General features: G+C 39.3%; 1 protein-coding gene across 1 annotated transcript in view; it reads right to left on the bottom strand.

The window, feature by feature from the left end:
• LOC127661526 (granule associated Rac and RHOG effector protein 1-like) overlaps positions 1-24792 on the bottom strand; it is a 51166-nt gene that overhangs the window by 14580 nt on the left and 11794 nt on the right. Inside the window, exons 2-3 of the mRNA XM_052152268.1 lie at positions 10062-11418; positions 293-505 (exon numbers count right to left, since the gene is read on the bottom strand). Of these exons, the coding sequence (XP_052008228.1) occupies positions 293-505; positions 10062-10565 (717 nt within the window). The 5' untranslated portion in view covers positions 10566-11418. The remainder of the gene's footprint in view (positions 1-292; positions 506-10061; positions 11419-24792) is intronic.

The following is a 24792-nucleotide window of genomic DNA, read 5'->3' as shown; positions in this document are numbered from 1 at the left end:
TTAGATGAAGATCAAAACAAATTTTAAAGATTTAAAAAATATATACAGGTAATTCTAATGGGTTCATATATTTTTTCACCGTCACCGTTTGCTTCTTTTGGCTATACTTTTAAACGGTGTGTATATTAATTTTAATAGACTTATATATTCACTTTCATAGTTCGTGCTTTACTGTAACTGCTATTTTTGCTTAGTGTCAGTAGGGTCAACATTACAAAAATAGAGGGTTTGGTCCTCCGGGCTAGTACATTGGTTTATTGATCGATACTTTTGTCTCTGCACTGCTCAGTACCTCCGATGCTCCTTTCCAGGAGCGCACAGCATCGTCCAGCTCAGTCAGGGGCCCAGTACTCGTGTTCTGGGTGTGGGCGTTACCACGCCTCTCTTGAACCTGTGCTAGCGCCTCTGCCAGGCAGGACTGCGCCACCGGTTGCACCTTCTGCAGTGCTTGGGACAGGAACTGAAAATGCACCTGCATCACTGTCAGGAAGCAGCGACCTAACACCTGAGAGACAGACAGATAGATCAGGGCAAAGCAGAACTCATATTTTGACACCTGCATGTAGAGCAAAACACATCTAATATAATAGTGAAACATACTGCTATAGGCCACTATTGTGCAATTACATCTAGATCATGAATGAGGCAAATCATCTAAATATCACTTTCAGAATACTTTGACATCAATCAGGCTGGAAACCGCTGTGTATATCTGGTGCAGACATTATATTAATACAGAACCAAAACCACACACTGAATGACGCAGTAAACCTCCTTGAGGTCATCACACCAGACCGGCTCACAGATCCAGCACAGATCTGGGAAACAATGGATGAAGATCATGATATTAAAGTGTGTGTATTCTGAGCAGATTTACAGGGTTGTGGCTGTATTGCTGCCTATATAGGGTGTCATTCCTGACTCATGTCTTACTCATCAGGATGAGAACGTGGACTCCAGCACATCAAATCAAGAGTCAGGATCGTTATCTGGTCAGACTATTCAGGAATCCTCTGCTAGGTCAGTATTTCCACGGCATTTAGCTGAGAGACAGTGCTTGTGATCAGAATTTTTTTTATTCTTTTTAAGGGGCAGTACTTGACTCCTAGAATTTATTTTCAGGGGAATTTTTTTTAACTATGAGGTCTTTTTTTTTTTTCTATCGATACACAACACAAACTCTGCTAAAGTGGTGTTATGGTACGACATTTTCACGGTATGATAACGGTCACAAAAATTACCAAGGTATTACAGTTTCACAGTATTTAGGTGCATTGATAATATTAAAAGCAGTTCAATATTTGGTTATGAATATAAAACGCACAGATACACATTTCATTTATAACCAATTCTTGAACTTTATTTTGGATTTCTTCAACTTTAATCCTTTAACATTTGATCTTGAACATCAGGACACTCTTAATCTGACAAGGTAAAAAAGAGAAAGTAGTAAACATTAATACAAAAGTTTTTTTGGCAACATGTACAGTAGTCAAATGATTATAACTACACATATTTTGTTATTGTTATTTTATCATTTAAGAAATTGAATTGTAATAATTTGTAATGACTATTGCCCAGGTTAACACTTCAAATATGCATTTGCATGCATTCAGTAATTTGTTGCATTTGTGATTTAGTTCAATTCTACAATACTACTAAAAATATATTATTCATGTGCAGTTTATTTATTGGCATTTTGTCCAACACTGACCATTTCTGCCACAGTTCACTGTCAAATTCTTGCATGCATATTGTCAATTTCCTGAACACCAAAAGCCATGCATTTTGTAAACCTTATTTAGTACCATTTTTTACAAATAAAACATATTATTAGTATTATCAAACACTTGTTACGCTGCGCTGCAGCTCAGCGACAGACTTCCGGATGCCGCCATTCAGCTAGACGGGCTCACCTCGTTTCGTGCCGACAGAAATGCAGCTCTCTGCGGTAAGACTCGCGGTGGTGGCTTGTGTGTTTACATCAACACGGAATGGTGCAAGAACTCTATGCTAGTCTCTAGTTACTGTTCATCGCTGTTGGAGCTTGTGACTGTTAGATGCAGACCTTTTTATCTACCACGGGAATTCACCACTGTTTACATAACCGGAGTTTACATTCCCCCCAGCGCTAACACTAAGGAAGCGCTCTGTGAACTGTATGGGGCTATGAGCGAACTGCAGAACGCTCACCCCAATGGACTGTTTATTGTCGCTGGAGATTTCAACCATGCGAATCTCAAGACAGTGCTCCCTAAATTCCATCAGTATGTGGACTTTGCAACGAGAGAGGCTGAGCAGCTTGATCTTGTTTACACAAACATCCCAGAGCGTGCAGGTGGAGCCCGCCCCACCTCGGCTACTCAGACCACATCTCTGTTATGTTAATTCCAGCATACAGACAGCTCGTCAGACGCACAAAACCACTTCAGAAGCAGGTGAAAACCTGGCCAGCAGGAGCCATCTCTGCTCTTCAGGACTGTTTTGAGTGTACTGACTGGCACATGTTCAGGGACGCTGCAACATATGGCGATTCTACCAACTTGGAGGAATACACAGCATCAGTGACCAGCTACATCAGCAAGTGCATTGATGATGTCACTTTCTCCAAGACCATCACCACGCGCTCCAACCAGAAGCCGTGGATGACTGCGGAGGTGCGCACGCTGCTGAGGTCCCGAGACTCCGCCTTCAGAGCAAGCGATAAGGCAGCCCTAAGAACAGCTAGGGCCAAACTGTCACGGGCAATTAGAGAGGCAAAGCGCACACACGCCCAGAGAATCCACAGTCACTTCCAGGACAGCGGTGACACACGGCGCATGTGACAGGGCATCCAGGCCATCACCAACTACAGGACAACATCAGTTGCCTGTGACAAAGATGCCTCCCTTCCAGATGCACTGAATGACTTCTACGCTCGGTTTGAAGTGCAGAACGACGTGGTGGCGAGGAAGACCACCCCTCCTCCCAACGACCAGGTGCTCTGTCTTACCACGGCAGATGTGAGGAAAACTCTACGTAGTGTCAACCCACGGAAGGCTGCTGGACCAGACAACATTCCTGGCAGAGTGCTCAGAGGATGTGCAGACCAGCTAGCAGATGTTCTTACCGACATCTTCAACATCTCTCTGAGCAGCGCCGTCGTTCCAACGTGCTTCAAGGCCACCACCATCATCCCCATGCCAAAGAAGTCTTCAGTGTCCTGCCTCAACGACTTCCGTCTCGTCGCACTTACACCCATCATCATGAAGTGCTTCGAGAGGCTCGTCATGAGGCACATTAAGACCCAGCTGCCCCCCTCACTAGACCCACTGCAGTTTGCGTATCGTCCAAACCGTTCAACGGACGATGCCATCGCCACAACCCTCCATCTGGCCCTCACCCACCTAGACAATAAGGACTCATACGTTCGAATGCTGTTCATAGATTTCAGCTCAGCATTCAACACAATCATTCCCCAGCACCTGATTGGAAAGCTGAACCATGCTGGGCATGGACACCTCCCTCTGCAACTGGATCCTGGACTTCCTGACTGGGAGACCTCAGTCAGTCCAGATCGGGAACAGCATCTCCACCACCACCACACTGAGCACTGGGGCCCCCCAGGGCTGTGTGCTCAGTCCATTGCTGTTCACTCTGCTGACTCACGACTGTGCAGCAATGCACAGCTCGAACCACATCGTCAAGTTCGCCGATGACATGACCGTGGTGGGTTTCATTAGCAAGAACAATGAGACAGCATACAGAGAGGAGGTGCAGCGGCTGACGAACTGGTGTAGAGCCAACAACCTGTCCCTGAATGTCGACAAAACAAAAGAGATCGTTGTTGACTTTAGGAGAGCACAAGGTGAACACACTCCGCTGAACATCGACGGCTCCTCTGTGGAGATCGTCAAGAGCACCAAATTCCTTGGTGTTCACCTGGCGGAGAACCTCACCTGGTCCCTCAACACCAGCTCTATCACCAAGAAAGCCCAGCAGCGTCTCTACTTTCTTCGAAGGCTGAGGAAAGCACATCTCCCACCCCCCATCCTCACTACATTCTATAGAGGGACTATTGAGAGCATCCTGAGCAGCAGCATCACTGCCTGGTTTGGGACTTGTACCGTTTCGGACCACAAAGCCCTGCAGAGGATAGTGAGGACAGCTGAGATCATTGGGGTCTCTCTTCCCTCCATCAAAGACATTTACAAAAAACACTATCCACAAAGCAACCAGCATTATGGACGACCCCACATACCCCTCACACAAACTCTTTACCCTCCTGCCGTCTGGCAAGAGGTACCGAAGCATTCGGGCCCTCAAGGCCAGACTGTGTAACAGCTTCTTCCCCCAAGCCATCAGACTCCTCAATACTCAGAGACTGGTTTGACACACACACACGTGTCCTGAGTTGCACTTTAATTACTGTCACTTTATAACTGTCTGCTACCTCAATAACTGCTATGTGCATAGAACACAAATAACATCTCATAGTATGTTGTGTTTACGTTTTTAGAAACTGTCATCTTTTTGCACTACTCAGTACTGGTTGGCGCTGCACTGTGTCTATTGTCCTGTTCATTGTCAGTAATTTGTTGTACTGTCCCGTACTTTGCACGTTTGCGTGCACATATATATATGCATATATATACATATATATATATATATATATATATATATATATATATATATAGGTATTTTATTTCGTTGTGTTGTCTCATGTGGTCCTGTGTTGGTCCTTTTTTGTTTTTATGTAGCACCATGGTCCTGGAGGAACGTTGTCTCGTTTTGCTGTGTACTGTACTAACTGTATATGGTAGAAACGACAATAAAAACCACTTGACTTGACTTGACTACTTAGGCAAAAGAACAAGCAGTTGGCACATCGTAAAGTTGAACGAGGTCTTAAATCAGTTTGCTGCATTTGTGAATGTAACAGTAAGCATAAACATAACTTTAGCCTAACTAGTCAATTACAAATCAAAAATAAAGGTTCAGGCTCAGACATGTCTGTATGTTGCACTCGTGCTGGACTTGCTGGATGTGCTCGTGATGCACAACGCTTGCGACACCTGCATGTCACCTTTAAAATTTAGTGATAGTCAAATGCAATGAGGAAGGTGCAATTTAGAGGTTTATTTTATCTTGCTAAGTTTATATGATAGTGTAAATGTTGCAGATTCTGTCTTAAACTGATTTTGATTTGAGAAAAGTTCAGAAAAAAATCTGTTTTTATCTTCATGCAATACAGTCAATGAGAATTTAAACAGTATAATAACCATCCATTTGAAAACAAAGGTATATTGTGAAACCTTGAAACCGTTACATCCCTACTCTGTTATCATTGTCACCCAATTGAAAGTAATTCCACACAAGAGAAGAGGCATTTTCTTTTCACACAAAGCATGACTTGTAGGCTAATAGTCAGATGCTTTTACTTGCCCCATATTACTATAAACTGGAAATAATCAAACCCAATTATTGACTGTTTGTTTTCTCTTTTTCTCCCCAATTCACTAAGTTCTCGTGGTAGCGTAATGACTCGACTCAACCAGCCTCCGCATCTGAGACCGTCAATCCGTGCATCTTATCATGTGGTTTGTTGAGTGCATTACTGGAGACATAGCGCGCGTGGAGGCTTCACGCCATCCATCGCGGCATTCACGCACAACTCACCACGCACCCCACCAAGAACGAACCACGTTATAGCAACCATGAAGTGGTTACCTCATGTGACTACCCTCCCTATAACCGGACCAATTTGGTAGCTTAGGAGACCTGGCTAGAGTCACTCAGCATGCCCTGGGATTCTAACTCGTGAACTCCAGGGGTGGTATACAGCGTCTTAACTCGCTGAGCTACCCAGGCCCCTACATTATCGACGGTTTTTAAACAGTTGACCAATTCCCATTCAATAGCGTAGATAATTGCCTCGATACCAATGTTTGGCTGATACATTGATGCATCTCTAACAATAAAGCTATACCAAATAGAATATTGTGAAATAACAGATAAAAGTAATGGGGCATTATTTTATCCCCACAATTGTAATATCTGGGGGAATTTAACACTTTGGGTTTAAGGCAAAAATGCCACCCAGATTAAGTTCTGAGCCCGCTTTTGATGAACTATCACACTCTGTTGTGAGAATGTATTTCAGGCCGTAGGACGCAAGCAGAAACATACAGCACTGTGCAGAAAGAGAGAAGCTAGAACACATTCTTGCCACCCCCACCCACAGCAGAAAGGGTTTCTATTAAATGTATCTGCTGTAAATATTGTGCTACAGAGAAGCTAGAAAGTCAATCAGGTTTGAAACAACATGAAGGTGAGCAAATTATGAAAGAACTTTCATTTTCGGGTGAACTATTCCTTAAACCTTTCATATGGAAACAAATCAGATCACATGGTTGGGAATTCGGATTCAGAATCAGTCCTCAGGGCATTTCGAGACCTAAAACTCAAAGTGGTGCCAATTGGTCGAGCAGTGCAGCGGGTGCATTTCTGTAGCGGCACTTCATTAAAACAATCACAGTGTCAGGTAACACCCTAGGGGACAGGAATACCCTGCCTGTCGCCCTGCCAACCGAATGCAAACAGAAGAATGCACTTGCAACTTCACGCGCACACACACCCACAATACAGACAGATTCCCACGAGGCAGGAAGAACTACTTTGCAAACAAATACGGTCATTAGCAAATATAACAAGCTCAATAGACACCAGCTACCATTGGTACAGTATGTACAGTGTTTATGGAGCATATGTGTACTGGAAAGTATGTGCATGTTTGAGAAATATTTCCTCTGGTTTTCTGTTAATTAGTTCAGCAGGGTTCCATCTAATAAACAATGACATTTTAATGCATATTTGGCAACTGAATGCAGAGCTCAGAAAAAAACACACCAGCTTTGCTTTCAAAGCAGCACTTAGTAAAGTCAACATTAAATGGTATTTGCAACCCATTTTACTTGCATGATGTGACGCAATTCGGAGTGAAATCTTACACTGAGTATACCCAAGCAGGCGTGCTGTCATGTAAACACCTTAAGTTTTCCTTTACCGGGGTAAGGTAATAGTTTAAGCATAAACTGATGGGCACACTTGATTTCTAGATATATAAATGACTGATCAGTACATTATTTGAATGATACTTTGAGGCACTGATATATTAACATTAGCTGACATTTAAATTAGAAGCCTAATTTGTGTGCTTTCCAACACACTGCAAGTTGTCTTCCGTTTATTGTAGTCTAACGTAATAGCTTTGGGAGACCACAAGAGGGTGATATAACATTTAATGAAGCCGTTCGTGGGTAGGAAAGGAACATGTATCACACACACAGGACGAGCTGATGCAGTGCAGCAGATGGCAGTCTAAAGTTATGAAGGTTTTGTACTTTAAGAATGAACAAAGCAATGTTGATGAGTTTGCAGGTTAGTTTAAGAAACTGGTGTACCTGCGCAAACTGAATGATTAGAAATGGTGACATTTATTATGTAATGTATGTAGCCTTGAATAGGTCTTTCATTCAAGCGGTCAACCCACAAAATGACATACTTGTAACTGAAAATATATTGTGTAGGCTATATGAAAGACGCATATACACACAATATATCATCCTGTGATAGCTAGAGTAAATAATCTATGTCCTTTAATAATGATCTGGGTCGAATTTAAATGGAAAACTATGCGATTTGCGCTTCGTAGCACTGCAGAATTTGAGTGCAGCCTCCAGAGTCATAGCTCGGCGGCGGGGTGCATACCTTCATAGAGAATAAGTGTTTTGAATTTTAGAACACGTCAAGTCGTTCACTAGATGCATCCGGGATGCAACCCCCTTTTAATTTTCTCTACCGCTCACACTTTACCAAAGTTGTGTAGGGAAACACGTTGGAAAAATAATCATTGGTAAAATCTGATTATCGATGCTTGAAAAAGGCATTGATCCAAGGCCTAATGATTTTCAAGTCTCATGTAAATGCAGTTTTGTTTTGTCATCAGATATTTTGTGCATGTAGATGTACTCAATGAGAAAATAAATTACAGGTTGGTACTTGATTTTCTTCATTGTGAATTGATTGGATTATGGAAAATTGCCATATTTAAGGGGTTGAAAAATAAGGTTTGGTGATGTAAGCCGATATGAAAAGACATTTCAGAGTTGGAGCAATTTACTACATTTTGATGAAAGATTGCAAAGAAATACTTTGCAATTTAGAGCAAAGACTTTAAAAAGTCTTTCCAGAATGACCCAACTTATTTCTCACTGCTGATTTCTGGGTAGAATTCAGGACATATTTGCTTCTGCAAACATTATAAAACACTTTCAATATTTGAAAACATTCCACAGTAAACACATTCAGGGGAAAGAATCTGGAATTACCAGAATATTCCATTTCATACGTTCAAACTTAGACGTTTAGCACAAGGTTCCGTAGAGACTTCAGCATTCTGATGCTTGTAAAGTTGGTCTCTTTAGCTGCGGGCCTGGCCTGAGTCCCTGCCGCAGCGTGCCCATTTTAAAGACCTGTGGTGTGAAGCCTTCCTGTTCTGGGCAGGACCACATCCACCAGGGCACAAAACCTCGCTCATTAAAGCATAATTTCAGTTTATATATGTTGCTGGAGTAGAGACACAGAGACTGACCAGCACCAAGCAGCAATAGTCAACTCAAACAGCCATCCACATGAGCAAGAAAGTATGTTCTCTTGGAAAGCAGATGGTTTTCTAAAGTATCTTGGAACTCGGAACTCCACTACAAAAGATCTAGAGCCCCTCTTATCTCCTCGACTTTTAAACATAATCAGTGACTCAATTGTGGTGCTTACAATTCAACATTTTCAAAAATACATCCCTAACTGATGTCAGAATTGAGTATGGTAGAGTAAGCTCCAATCTAATTGGCTGACATTATGCAATATCTGAAAGTCAGGGTATGTGTACAAAATTCTGAGGGGAAACAAAATTTTTTGGTATCAAGGAAATCCAATAAGCTGTTCAAAGGAAGAACAAAGTTTGTATGACAGCAAATATTTGAAAGATAGGTATTCGAGAGGTTTGGTTTTAAACACCTAGTAGTATGTCAAAAATATATCTTTTAGCATACCTTTTTATTAAAAGTTTGTGATCATGGATCATCTACTAACAAACTGATGAGTTGAATCAGGTGTTTTACTAGGGATGAGAATCACAAGCAATTAAACTATTCCAGTTCTGATTCCTCTCAATGATTCCGGTCCCTTAAAGGAGTCATGACATGTCTTTCTTTATTATTTGTAATATGTTCCTTGAATATATTTGTAAAATGATCATTTACCACCCCGTTCTGACCTACTATCAGAAACACTCGGTTTTGTTGCTTCTTCTCCTTTAAGTAAATGCCCATTTTTATGATTGCCTCTCTGCCATTTACTGACCTGCTCCCTCTACTTGCCAGCTTTCTGTTCACCGCTGCTTGGTGGGCTATTTAAGTGATTAAAGATAAGTAGGCATTGATGTGTTGTTGTGGAGGTCTACCACAGTGTGATCTCACAATGTCAAATAGAGAACGAGTCATTTTGGCATCTTGATTTCAACAAATGCTCTTTTTGCAGTACCAAGGAAGTTTTAAGTTCTGAAACATGTGAAATGTTTTTACATTACAATGACCTCAATGAATACAATGACCAAGGAACATTTTATTCCTCATATCATGACCCCGTTATTGGCTCCATTAAAAGTTTTTTTTTTTGTTCTTTTGAGGAAGAAATATTATATAAATATATATAAATAAGCATTATTATTGGATTTACTTCCCTCAGAAGCCTGTAACCAAATGATGGTGATATTTAATATTTTAACAGTACAGATTCTTGCAAAAGGCGTTTACACAAACTTCCTAATTAAGATTTTATTCCTTTTTAGAAAATACAGCTCATTTCAAGTTGGGCATCAAAGGGACCAAAAGTCTTGAAAATCATCCGTTTCTGGCATTTAAAAAATAAATAAAAATGGAACCGGTTCTGAATAGAATGTTACATACTCCTGGACTAGGATTGAGAACCACTGATTAAAAGTAACAGACACGGTGACTTACCTCAACATCCTGCAGGCTGAAGTCATTCTGGTCTTTGAAGTTAGTGGCGCCTGCACTGAGCTCCATCAGCATTTTGCCGATCTCAGGCTTTATTGCTGTTGTGAGCCGACTGGTGGTTTCCATGACATGTTCCTGCACGTCCTTCAGTTGCATAGCTGCTTTGGAGTAACGGGAGTCCCGGAAAACACTGCCAAAGATCTGCGTGAGGAACGCACTCGCACGGCAGAATGCATTCAGCGCATCTAGGTATTTGGAGATGCCCTGTTGGATGTCCGTGATTGCCGTGGCGGCTCCCGGGGGTGGGGCGTGGCAGCTAGAGGGGGAGGAGCCTATGGTTGCCATGGGAGATGGAGTGGAGCAAGAAGAGCCCAAAGGGGCGCTGAGTGTCCGGCTGAGTTCAGGCAACTGGAATTGCTGGTGCTGCTGCACTTTGTGCTTGGACCCGCCAAGCAAAAAGCGCAGCTTGTAGTCCATTTTACTTTCTTGTGCACTGCAACAATACATAAGTATTCAACGCGCCCAGTGAGTGTCGGTCCTAGCGAAGTGGACTCCTCTGTACTTCACCTTAGAAACTATAAAAGTTCTCAATTCTACCTAATTTGGGTCTCCTGGAATCAAGTAAATAGATAATTTAAAGATTCCATCACACTGGAAGTCATGATAGTATTCCACTCTGCAGCACAGCTGCAACTCGACGCATCAAAACGTTTGCACAAAAAAACAACAAAATATCCCAATGGAACAGCACGATTGCTGTTAGAACTGGTTCGCAGGTGGCTCTCAAGAAAAAAAAATTCTACCCATCTCTTTCACATGAAGAATAGCTTCAATACGGATCAAAATCCAAAGTGCAAAATCAATCATTCAAATGGAAGCAAAAAAACTTCTTTCCGAACCCTAGCTTTCTGTAGACTTCTAATAAAAATAGAAAAATCTTAAAAATCTGTCAGCAAAAAAACAATATGAATTTTCAGAAGAGGAAAAACAGTGAAACTGTTCAACAGCAAGCACAGAGAATTCCACCTTGGAGGAGGATGCAAGCTACAGGGTGATGTCGCCTTGGCACGTTCAGGGCTCCAGGAGGCGTGTGGCGCTCTGACGGATCCAGTCGGTCAGAGGGTTCGGAGTGGTGTACAGCTGGTCTCGGTCTGGTCAGGGGTGATCAGGGTCCTGGTTGAACAGACACAGCTGTCGGGAGAGACAAAGAGAGATCGATGGGCACCCTCTTGATCAGTTTCCAGTGCCTGAGGTAGTGAATACTCACAACGGAAACAAATGTGCTTCCAGATAGGGGTCTCTCAGCAGACAACTGGAGCAACAAAAGCAGAAACTATCTGTAAGGCCTCTCGGTCATTTCCTGTGAAAAAGACAGAGACAAAGAGAAAATGTCAGGGAGATGTCACACAGAGGATGTGTTCTGACATTTGTTTTCAAGCGTCTCTTGGAGATTTGATTCACAAGTAGTGCACTGATTATAGCTTACATAAGGAAGGGTTTGTGGGAAATTTCTTAGTTCTGCTCATTAAGTCAAGTCAAACTTTGTTTATAGAGCACATTTATAAACATCAGGAGTTGAACCAAAAGTCCTGTACAATCTAGAAGCAAAGTGCAGATTAAAAATAATAAAGATAATATAATGTTAAAACTTACAATAGGAGTAAACTTGGGCAGTGTAAAATGTAAAAAATGTACACCATTTCAAAAGTACATCCACACGATATTATACGTTAACATGATCATAAAAGTTATAAACAATGTGCTAAATTTAATCCAACATTTTAACTCATGTCATTTTTGTATGTTTTGATGACAGCTTCACACATCTGGATGAGCAGTTTGCTAAATGCCTTAAATGTGCTTAAACTGCAAAAGGCTGAGGTTTAATTCAATAATTATGTAGCCTGCATCTGCTGCACGCTTAAAGCTTAACACACATTCTGCTGTCTGTAATCTAGTACAAACAGAAAGCGCACATGAAGCTTATGAGGTGTTATCAGTGTATGAGCAGCCGGCTTCACACATTCCCTTTGAAGCATGCAGCACATGCAGACTGAATATTTATAAAATTAAATCTTAGCCTTTTGTAGTTTAATCATCACACTAGGACATATCATGACTTAAATATGATTGAGCATTAGAACATTTATTTTATCCCAAGTATGTCAAATTCTGTGACATTCCGCATTTATTAGTTAATTCTGTTTTTATTACTACATTTCAGGATTCAATCTGTGTTTTTTGCATCACATGCAAGTGCATGTAAACGTTGATTGAAAGTGCATTACTGTAATTGTGTTGAATCATTGTCACAAATGCTGTCGATAGAGCTTAATTTGTATTGCAACCAAAATATTCAGTTGAATGAATAGATCTGACACAAGTAAAGCAGTTAGTCGACTCTTAGTTCGCATTTCAGGAATGTTTCTCTCGTTTGCATTCCCGCAGGTGGAAAAATAGGCTGTTACTCGCATATGGGACAGTGTTTCAGTGTCACGTTTATTAAATGAACCAGTCAGTGTTGAGATGAGTGTCTTTTTCCATCCCATAATTGTGTTCCTGGTTTACTGCTACAGAACTCACTGTGCTGGTTTGTTTAACCAGCATAAAAACATTCCAGAAGTCTTCTGTTTGTCTGCGGTGTTCAAAGGACCTCAAAATCGGACTTCCTTTGACAAAAAACAAACAGTTATCAAGGAAACACATGCACACATGCAGAACTGGATGGGCCAAACAACAAATAAATTCACTGCAACAATCATGTCAGCTAAAGGATGTCAGTTGTCTCCTTTTGTGAGAGTCTGGTGTCTTTAAGAAACAAAAAATGTGTGTATCCTTGTTAAAGTCAGCATGAAATGAAAATTCACCTCATCTATTTTCTAAAAGCATGTTATTGATCTTATTGTGAACAATTCATCCATGCATTTGTTTTATTTAACAATAGACTTCTCTCTGTTGACGCATGTAGGACCTTCTCCAATCATTTAGTCTGCTTAAACCCTACCCCTTTCTTATAAATACCACAACCTTGTGTAGAGTTGAACGAAGTGTCAATCGCATGTTGGTGAAAATGTAAAGGTGTATTTTAGTCTGTTTTCCTTCAAAAATATAATCCTTAACCCAAACTTCCTTGATTACAGGTAAGCTGGCTTGAATTTATATTTCGAATGAGGAGGAATAAAGGCAAATTCACAGCTGTGTTCAGACATTTCATGCCTAAATTGCTGAGGTGATCACTAATGAACACAACGCTTCGGATGCCTCTGAAGTTTATTTATGTTTTTGAATCTTGGGATGCACAGCACGAGTAAGTCTTTTCTTTATATTTAGTGTATTGTGATACAAAACATTAAAATATGGTTATCTTTTACTCATTTTTTAACAGCTACAGCCTTTTCGTAAGCAAATGCTTGTGCATTTATGTTGTCAGCTAGATGATAAATGTGTTGAGATTGCTGCTCAATTTCACCGATAACTGGTTCCCACTTGAGCAGCATGGTGGTAGGTGCAGGGCTCCAGACTAAAAAAAATTACTTGGGAGCCACTGGCACCTAAACTGAAACATTAAGGAACCAAATTGCTGGTTTTAGTTGCCAAATCACAGAATTGCTCGATTTAGATTGCTGTTTAGAAACAAGATAGAAAGCCGAATATATACAGAATATATGGTTAAGATAAGTTTGCATTCCCTTTTGTCTCATAAATTTTCACAACCTTTTCATAATTTATATAGAGATATTAATCTACATTACAGAATATTACAAAAGGTATAGTGTAAATATATATATATATATATATATATATATATATATCAATTGTTTTATAATATTGCCTTAGTCTTTCTTTACTGTTAACGGATGGCCCAGACACAGAGACTGCAAGAGTGCAAATTGAATGAAATATCAGATGCAGTTTATTGTGTTACTCCAATCAATAATTACCGCAGAAGAAAATAAATTGGTACACAATACAGGATTTTTAATTATAAAGATGCCCGACATATACATGGGACTCTTATATTAAAATGTCTGCACTCCCAGTTGTGAGCTCAATGATGGCTGATTCTGAGAAAGTGAATCTGATTCAAACTGCTAACCTGTGCTCAAACCCTCAGTTCTTTTCAGGTGATTCATGGAAAAGACCAGATTAAAAAAAGTCATTTGTTCTCGACTCTCTTGCACTGGGATTGTTGATGTGTGCAGTGCAGCGAGCTTGTCGAGAACAGAATGGGTGAAAAACGGCTCGACACACACTGATGGTGCCGCTCTAAATGATGTACTCGATAACTCACAAGATGATATCTGACGAACCCGCATTTGAATGCGCAAAACCCGACTGTCGCCAATGGCGACTACATTTTAAATAATTTTTAGCCGTATTAATGACCACATTAGTCGCAGTCTGAAGCCCTATAGGTATGTGTTTTACTGCAAACGCCCATTCAGATCTGCCTCCGTTCCACTATGCAATGCCCATATTTTCACAATCCAATCAACAACCAATTGATAAACTCAAATCCCCACCCAAAAATGTTTCACTTGGAAATTCGTAACAATATGAAAGTCGGTCGCAACTTCCATTTCATGCAGACTTTAAGCTCAGTCTTTAAGTATATAACAGGGAAGAGGGGAGCAGAGTCCCTGTATGCAGTCCTCAGGGATTGACAGCGCCAACCAGGTCACAGTTTCACTTCATCACAAACACACATTTCAGTAGAAACAGGGTGGTAAACACTGCATCAGTGTTGGGGGAACTGTAGCTTGCCAAGTTACTCAACATTTAAAGAGGCTCAACTACAGTCAAGATATTCTTTTGAAGAAGTAGCAATAATTTTGGACTGCATGACTGACGAAGCATAATTGTTGATTATTTCCCTTGATATCGTAATAACTTTGATTAATAGAATTTACATTCAAATACTTATTTAGGGTGGATCAACTGCATGCCATTTTCTTTATGTTGGCCACACATCCAAAACAAGCTGAGAACTGTGTTCCTGAATGACTTTATTGATGTTGTATACATCAGGGAATCAAGAAATCAAGGAATCCTAAACAGTCAACTTTACATTGGCTCTCTTAAGCATAACAAAGCTGTTATTCAAGTTGTGAATAAATCATACACAGCAGCAAGTGATGGACATGTCTCTGAATGGTTACAATTATTTACCACTGCAAAAACATACATATAAAATCTAATTAAATGAAACATTTTGAAGCAAAATGAGCAGACCTACAATACATGGACTGCTATAATAGACACTTTTTGCAGAAGTAAATTGTGGTAGCTTTATTTGCAATCTCGATTTTCTTTCAATTCATTGTGCAGCCCTACTATAAATTGCTATCAAAAAGTAGCTAACTACATTACAGCATTTTAAAAGGTAAAGATAATCTTGGTAAACATATCTATCCTTTAATCTCATTTTAACATTTAAAAAGTTTTTCAACCACTTTACACAAACTGCCTACTACAGGGGCACTCAATAGGCAGACTCTGAAGGACAATTCAATCTGGACCGAGATCCAAATCTTTGTGCTAATTATCTGACAACTGGCTAAGTGAGTGTGTAAGCATTTGTGTATACGCGCATGGATCGGGAATAAACTGCGCTCAGCACTAGAGAAATATTTCTCTCTAGAGCAAGCAATAAAGTGCGTCCAGTGCTACGTGCATATTCCCACGTTGAACATGCTTTATTCTGCTCTGCACATGTTGCCTCTCTCCCCGCTACAGAGGCGCTGCATAAAGCCTAAACTGACCGTAGCTGAAGGCGCTGAAGCATAGTAACTGATCATCAGATCTTCATCTGTCTGATGTGTGATTCAGATGGTTCAGCTAAGCAAGGTTTGTGTCAGGGCAAGTTAATGTGCTGTCTTTAGAATATAATTTTTTTCTGTCTAAATTAAAATTAATTAATCAGCATGTAAGCCTTTCATAATAAACAAACAGATTTTTGTTATAATTTTTTTTAAATTAATCAGATGTCATCATGGCCTGGGTGGCAAGGAAAGCCTATTTATAATTAAATTAAGCATACAGTATTTTTAAGCTTCACTGTTGTAATGCAAATTGTTTTTGTTTATTTGTTAGTAGATTCTCACTTTAAGGAAAGTATAAAAATGGTCCATTCAGACTTTTAAATTTGTATACATTCTCTCATAAGGGACACCCTTGAGCAACATACAGTATTTTCTGAATGTATTATTTAAACACAAACTGACTTCTGTCATTCAGCTTCAAAACTAAATGTTGATCTTTTTAAAAGGGACTACATTGTGTTTATAATTATGTTTTTATTTTTTACAAAAGTACTATTGCTGCCAATGTGGCAAGTTATAAAAAACATCCAAAAAATATATATTATACAGCCATATGACACTATGTAAGCTACATATTATTATTCGGACCTTTGCTGGGAAGGAAATGTAGAAACTGAGCCTCTTGGAACTGAGTACCCCTGGCCTACTACACTGAGATTCCCTACTTTCATTGGACAGTTGAGAAACTCCCATCACTGTTTGAAAACACCCACAGACTGGGAAATGCTCAGAGAACTAACACATCCGGCTGAAAACACAATACTTGAAAAAATACATTCAAGACTAGAATGGTAAAAACAAGAAAATGCTCTAATCTACATAAATGAATTGAAAACATGTGTAATGAACAACAGCATTAAACTAATTTTTGCTTAAAAAGAAGCCCTAAAATGCTGTGCAGGGACATAAATCAGTGAATTATTTAATTGGTTTATTTACATGAACTATCCAAATGAACTTCCAAATGCTACATATGAGAGAGAGGACAGTTTAGATAGTTAAATGACTCAATATAAAAACAGTGATATAGCATTTTGTCAACTTGTTGGAAAAAAGTAGCTTATTGAAAAAAGCTATTCCATCTTAAAAACAGCTAAACTACTGTCATGTTACGTTTATTGCCACTTTTAGTTAGTTACTGCCCAAAACTACACCGCAACTCATTCAAAACATAGCGACACATATAGGAGTTTGTTGGGAGGCGCTCTGACCTGGCCTAAAACAAATTATGAAAAGTAATCTGATGATGGATCGTCTGTGCGGAAGAGCTTGTGCTAAATAAAGTTCATCACTTCCTCTGTCAGAAGAGCTCCTTAATGTGTTGACAAAGGTGTAAGACAAAGGCTAAAAATACTGACTGTACCATCTATGCCAACTCATTCTACAACAGCCTGAAATGAAATATGTTGTAGTTCCACAAAAGTTCTCAGAGCTGTTAGTGTAAAAATGTATAGTTTGGCTGCACCCAAACAAACACATTTGATAGGAGGAAGACAAAGGTAGAGCAAGACAGAGAGAGTAAGAGCTGGCACAGCTCCAGGTTGGTTTAGCATGGCTCCTTTGGTTTAAGAGGGGCGGCTCTAATGTTAGCTCAGCTTACTGATAGTATGACTGGCTTGGGTTTCTCTGAGCTTTCAGTTATAAAACTCTCCACTCCCTCCTAACCATGCGAGTATGATTCATACAGTATACATTCATGCATACAGTCTCTCTACAGCACAGATATTAGCCATCAACAAGCAGTCAATCATCTTCTCAAATTAATGTGTCAAACACACTTAGGACAAGAGAATAAGTATAGATGCAAGTTGTCACTTAGTATTAGACTCTTCGAAAGATGTACACATAAGCAGCGCCGATAGCCCGGGGCCAGTGTGATAAACATTTGGGCCAGTTTCTAGAATTGTCACTTGCCTGATCGGGCCAGTGCTGCATTTATAATAGTAGTGTAAACAAACAAGTGAGAGAGCACAAAAATGACATGGAGCGAACAAAGTCTTCTAACCGAGGAGCAAGCGTGAGTATCTTTATCTCGCAAAGATGCACATACGCATAATATACTGGACGCGCCAAGGCACAGTCGCGTGCACACACAAGATCGTGCAGACACAGAGCGCACTCTCCTCGCTCTTTTCCAAGTGTCTTAGCAGCAGCTATTACCAATTTGTAGAAAATAGCAGGAATAAACCCCACTTAATGAATTTTGTAGAGGGACTTAACGTGTTTTGCAACATTTTAAGTATCTCCGCACATTCGGTGTTCACGGTGTGCGAAATCCCCATATTGTTTATTTTTACATTAAAATTAGTAATCCACACATTGAAATCAACAAGTTTCTTTCTATAGGACCAAAAATCCATGTCTCTCTGTGCATATGTATCCTCATCATTATCTCTCTCTGTGCAGCTTAGTCTGTTTAACATGCATGTGCTCTCGTAAAGGAACAGAGCACTAGTTTTATTCCCACTGTAAAAAACAAACATACTTTATCTCATTAATTCGCCTTTAGAGATGAAGCGCCGAATGAGACGTAATAAACTTTGATAAACCCCAATTATTAACGTGTCTGGAAATCACGAGCTGCTCAATATCCAAAATGTAAGTATACATTTAATTAGGTTAGGTTTCAAAATGTAAACATTAATTCGATATGATAAGAAGCAAGATAACTATGGCTATTACGCCATTATTATCAGAGCTGTTCAGCTGCAGGGTGAAGATGAATATTTGAAACAGTCTGTGGCATGGGGTGCATAGTTGTTGTGCCGCCAGCTGCGCCTCACTACAAACCAGGTGACAAGCCTTACCGCTCTCTCTCTCCTGCAGACCGACACACAACCACGCCCCCCCATGCCACACGGTCTAATTCATTTCATCCTCATAAAACACCTGTTACATGTCTCATTTCTGGACCATACAGGTATTTTTGTTTTTGTTCTTTGCATATCAGTCAGTGTTGGTCATGTTATATACATATTGTTAATTCACAGATTAGACCTAATATCTACCTACTGTATATTACACATCACAACCGATTTAGTAGCAAGTCTGATCTCTCAGCCAATAATCAAATCTTTAACTCAGTAACTAAATCTTTGATCCTTCTTGTGAAAACACTACACATGGGCAAAGGTTGCATGACTAAACAGGTGACCGAAAACCCATCATCTCCTCCACAGAACTCTTGGCTTAAAAACAAATGTGTAAATGGCAGAACATCTGAGGTTAATACGATGTATTTAGGAATTTATATCTGTAAAGCGCATATATGGGATCACATAAGGCATAAATCATATCTTGCAAATTATAAATGGGATTCAATTTTGGGGGACATTTTTTAGTTTATTCCTCCCCTTTTCTCCCCAATTTGGAATTCCCAATGTGCTCTGAGTCAATGTGGTGGAGTAGTGCCTAAATCTGGGTGGTGGAGGACGAATTTCAGTCGCCTCCGCGTCCGAGACCATCAATCCATGAATCTTATTACGTGGCTTGTTGCATGAGTTACTGTGGAGACAGTGCATGTGGAGGCTTCACACTATTCTCTGTGACATCCACACACAACCAAACCCCACCAAGACCAATCCACATTATAGTGACCACAAGGAGGTTTTAAAGGATTTTTTTAAAAACAAGGGACAAGGCGAAATTAGCTTTTGTGGTAATCAACATTATGCCACAAATGCCGTCCACTGAACTTAACTTGTATTGAACCCAGAATATTCCTAGATATCATTTTAAGAATTCATAGACATTATGCCAACTTCTAATTGGCCATTTGAGACCAAACACATACCTGTGGCAACTTGACATGGCTTCTAAAAAAACATGCCACTACTTCACAAGATGTTAAAAAAACCGAGATGTGGCACAATAGACATAAATATCCGTCCAGTGCATTGACACAGGAAAAACTATTGAAAGCGCACAGACGCACAAAACGTGTTCAGTGTGAATGGCATTAAACATCTAATTTAGGTCAACATCTAAGGCAGCATTGTATCCTTCATCGGGGCATGCTTTGCAATGAGCTCTGCGAATAAAAAATAAATAATTTAAGGTGGCATAGTCAAGAGAAATTCCAGTTTTAGGTACACACTTATTCAAAACTGAGAAGCATTAACACCCGCCACATTATTTTGTTTTATTAATGCAGTGTGGACAAGATGGTCAAAGTCGGCCTATACGTGACTTTGCATTAGGTAAGAACCATCTGCAGTATATTAAATACTGTAAATACAGAAACAGATTAATAGATTTTCTGACTACTATGCATTGCTAAATTAAACCAAACGCCTGCAGTGTTGTATTTCAGCTCTGAAGAAACGGAAAGACCGGTGCTCACGTCGCAGGCAGCTGTCGTCCATGATCCACCAGCCACTGTTCAGTTCCTGTCGGGCTAAACAACTGCCCCCATGCACAAATGATAAAGCACAACCAAAACACAAGTGTCCACCCCACCATGCTGAACTGCTTTCCACAGCAGAACACGTTTTGAAAGTGTCCTTCACATCTGTTACTAATGAAGCACAGGAATGTTTCACAAAAAGGTGGATCATTACCAGAGCAACAACAGAGAGAGATAATGCTTTCGTCCTTTATGATACCGTGACAAACGACAGGAGGAGGACAAGATCAGGACGTCATCAATAATGCTGGAACAGTACTATACTAGTGGCGATAAGCTTAGAGCTTTCAGACATAACAGAGCTGCAATAATATATAAAAAAAAATAATCACCTGGTTTGAGAAAATAAAAAAATGACAAACTGTTAAGCTAAATTCCACAAATGTTTTTCCAGACAGGTTTTGGTCTGTTGTCTGACCAGAGAAAACATAAAATCACATTTAAGCCCGAGAATATACACAAGTACGAGAATGCAAATGTCTAGCTAAGCATGGTTAATGTAATGTGTTACAATGGAATTCATTATTACAGTAAACTGTCTTCTATAGTCTGTTTTATCTTTCAGGTCAACTACTGTAATGCCAGAGCGACAGTTGGAAGAGAATCATTTTGTTTCTTTTAAATAAAAATAATAAATAATAAAATTTACTGGTGAAAGAAATCGATAAATTATGATCAAAGACAAAATAGGAAAAGCCATGGATTAATATTTACCGAGTGAGTATATCCATGACATATGACAATTTTCACCAATGATTTTGGAGCAAAATCACAGGCCAAAATTTACTTGAAAGGTGGCAGTCTTTATTTTATTTTTACACAGAGATAGTCATGTTGTTGCATTAAATGCTGATGGTGCGAGTCCAAAAATTGGTTCCCTATAACTCCAAAAGAATTGAAGACATCTTAATATCTGGTTCAGAATAAAGTTCCTAATTTATGGCCCTGTTTGGTTAAATCCCAAAGCCATGGGTATCTCAGTGTGGCTCCATATAAAATTATTACATTTGACAGCATTTTAATGTTCAAAAACCAAATGTGGGTCACATGATATGAAGCTAGTTTGTCTTGTTCAACAATTTTGAAACTACAGATTTATATATTATAAATACATTTTCACACTAATATAATGTAAAAATCTAAATTTTCAAGAGTCCAAATAACTTTTTCAAACGGTAGTTCTGCTCCAAAAATCATAAAGGGACACATTGTTATTTTGAACCACTCTACAAAATAATGGATTTCTCAGTAAATATTAATCCATGGCATTTAATATTTTGGCTTTCATTGTCATGCGTTTCTTTCATCAGAAAAATTAACAAAATACAAAATTTCAGCTAAGTTTCTGAAATCTGGTTGATTTGACATGAAATAACCTTATTACAATAAACAGAGGGTCCAGCTCTAAACTCTGATTTGTTGTACCATTTGAAACATAATACTTGGCAGAAGAATTGCATATAGTGATTATTATAGTGAACATGGGTATATTTTATCAAATTGCTGTTGCCACTGTTCAAATAAAGGAATCACCCGTCAAGGCTGCGCATTACTTGAATTTCCCACATTTAAGCTTCTGCTTTGTTTGTGCCTAGCAACACCATTTAAACCCACTGTAAAATCACTGTAATGCACTGCCTCAAGTGGCATACTGCTTCAACCCTGCCATTCAGCCAATGTTTCTTGCAGTGTCCCCTTGCTGATCAATATGTCTTTATATTGATCTACTCATCCATTTTAAAGAGGTACACTCACTCCAGAGTGCCTGAGGATTATTTCAGGGGTTTCCCAATGCATAGCAGAAGGTAAACCGGCGACAAAACACAAATGTTAAACACACATGTCTCTCAGACAGCAGTGCAGACTCAACACGTGCTGTGTGCAGCTGCCATATATGCTTATCTCAGCATTTAGTGCTTGTCTTCGACAACATATATAATCATTGTTTTTTCAAACAATCCCATTAAATAAAAAGCAGTAACATGCCTAAAAATACAAGAATTCCACGATGAAAGCGGACCTTGAAGCAACACCAGGCCAACTTTTGTAGATCCTGAGCTTTCTGACGAATAATGCTATTCAAACCGAGACTCTGTTTCATACCAGTCACGTACGTTATCTCTCTAGAATTCTTCTTTTAGATGCGTCTCAAGGCCTGGTAACAGTGTATGGCCCCCTGAATTCAGACCCCTGCTTCAACTCACGACTCCATTTCGGCTATACGCCATAAGGCATGGCTCGGGTTTCAAAAGTAAGTGGTGCATTGTGGGAATTATGGCCAACTCTGCTACTTGGCTCGCTGGCAGACCTGACGTGGATAAAAGATTGACTGGGTGTCTACGTATGATTCAATGATGTTTGAGATGAAGTGTCTCATGGAAAACACATTTTGTGGCTGTAATGGCTTCTAAAAGCATCTTTTAGGTGACAACACAAAATTGCAAAGAAAACAAGCAGTGTTTAAAGGAATAGTTCACCTCAAAATGAAATGTGTTGTCATTTACTGTTCCAAAACTGTATGACACTCTTGACAGTATGCTAGCCACAGTCACCATTCATGTTTATTGCATCTTTTTTTGCTTACAATGAAAGTGAATGGAGGATAACAGTCTACCCAACGTCTCTTTTGTGTCCCAAGAAAAAGGTCAAACGGGCTTGGAACAACATGAGGGTGAGTAAATGACAGAAATTTCATCTTTGGATGAACTGTCACTTAAAGAACAAGTTTGGTTATAAATGACCAAACATTTTTCTAGTCTCCATTTATTTGAGGTTGTTCTATGTATTTTCCAAAGCAAAACAGTTTACGTTCCACGATAACCAGACTGGAGAGCATAAAAATAACCCTTGTATGAATTTATGAGCGAGCTCTAGCCACACTAACCCACAACTCTCTGTACATTACAGCGAGTCATTCTTTCCTCAAACTAATGGACCGATTAATATCAATAACATCACTGCCAATAATACAGTAAAAAACCTATAGACACACACAATAAGCATTTTGGAGGGACGTCTCCACTGAGAGCAGAGCACTTACACTATAATAATAAACATTTGTTTTAGCCGTTCTTAATCAGGTTCCATAAGAAATCCAGACAATCTCAATTAATTTACATTCAAGAGCCGTTTTCCATAAAACCCAACCAATAATGTTATTAATTCATATTGGAATCTGGCATGAAATTACAGAAAAAAACTAGATATTTTTAAACATTTCTGGAGAATTTGTGAGTGGTGCTTGCCCATTCAAAAGTTACTATTACAATGCCAGGGTATACTTAAAGGGTTAGTTCACCCAAAAATGTTAATCCGCTCATGATTTACTCACCTTTAAGGCATCCCAGATGTGCATGACTTTCCTTCTTCAGCAGAACTGAAGTGAAGACCTTTATAAGCACATTTCAACTCAGTTTTGTAGTCCACACGAATCCAGTCGATCAATGTATTCTGACGCAAACCAATAGGTTGGTGTACGAAACAAATCGATAATGAAAAAATGTTTCACTTAATTTTTGCTTCCGTCCAGTGCTGTATTTTTTTTTTATTTCATTATTAATTATACAAATATTACTTAAGGTGTCTGTGTGCATCTTACACATTAAGAAGTTACTTATTTATATTCAACATAAAACCCTATTATAATATAGGGAGATATGATTTCCTTTAAGGCTCTAAAAACTTAAAATATTGCACAGTGGTAAAATTACATGACAAAATATTTAAAATACTTTTGTATTTGGAACCCAACCAACCTGAATAGCTATTCTATTCAATTAAATTGTAAAATATTTCTGTCCTAAAATCTTCAAATGTTATTTTAAGGCTCTTCCATTAAACCCACAAGTCCTTTTTTCGCATGAAGGAATACCTTTGAGATTCTGTGTGTGGAAATACGTTTCTTTATTCTATCATTTCCATAGTAACAGAGCAAGTGGGCATCTCCTCATCTGTGTTACAGCATTTACACTTTGTGTATGAAACCACAATGACCAAGAACATTTGCCACTATGCATCAGAAAAGTAAAACAGAGCGCTTAGTGTTCTCTTTTTAGACTTTCTTACATTTTCACGGGAGTTTGGCGTGATCCTCCACGGACACAAAGTGCTTCAGAAACGGTTCATCTTCAGAAGCCACAGTGCAGGTCAGTGCGATGTTCGGAGTTCATTTGGAGTTCTTACATAATGCAATAATATTGGATAATGATACAAAACAATAGATTCACTTAAAATGCTCTTAACTTTGGCGTCATCAACATAGCCACATTATTTTGGTTTAAGCATAATCCAGTTAAAAAACCCACGGTAATATCATAATACTTTGGTACATTTTCTGTCTGGTACAGTTTCAAATGGAAAACATTTATTTAAGTGATAAATGCAGCCTGTCTGTGCAAGTGACTTATTATTATTAATGAATGACACGACTGCTTACGTTTTTTCCTCTGGAAATGTGTTTGTACTAGTTACCTCAGAAACCAAACGGCAACACATAAGGCCAAACCAA

This window comes from Xyrauchen texanus, chromosome 21 (genome assembly GCF_025860055.1).
Source record: "Xyrauchen texanus isolate HMW12.3.18 chromosome 21, RBS_HiC_50CHRs, whole genome shotgun sequence".
In the NCBI taxonomy this organism is placed as follows: Eukaryota; Metazoa; Chordata; class Actinopteri; order Cypriniformes; family Catostomidae; genus Xyrauchen; species Xyrauchen texanus.
This window is presented reverse-complemented; position numbering and strand designations above follow the sequence as displayed.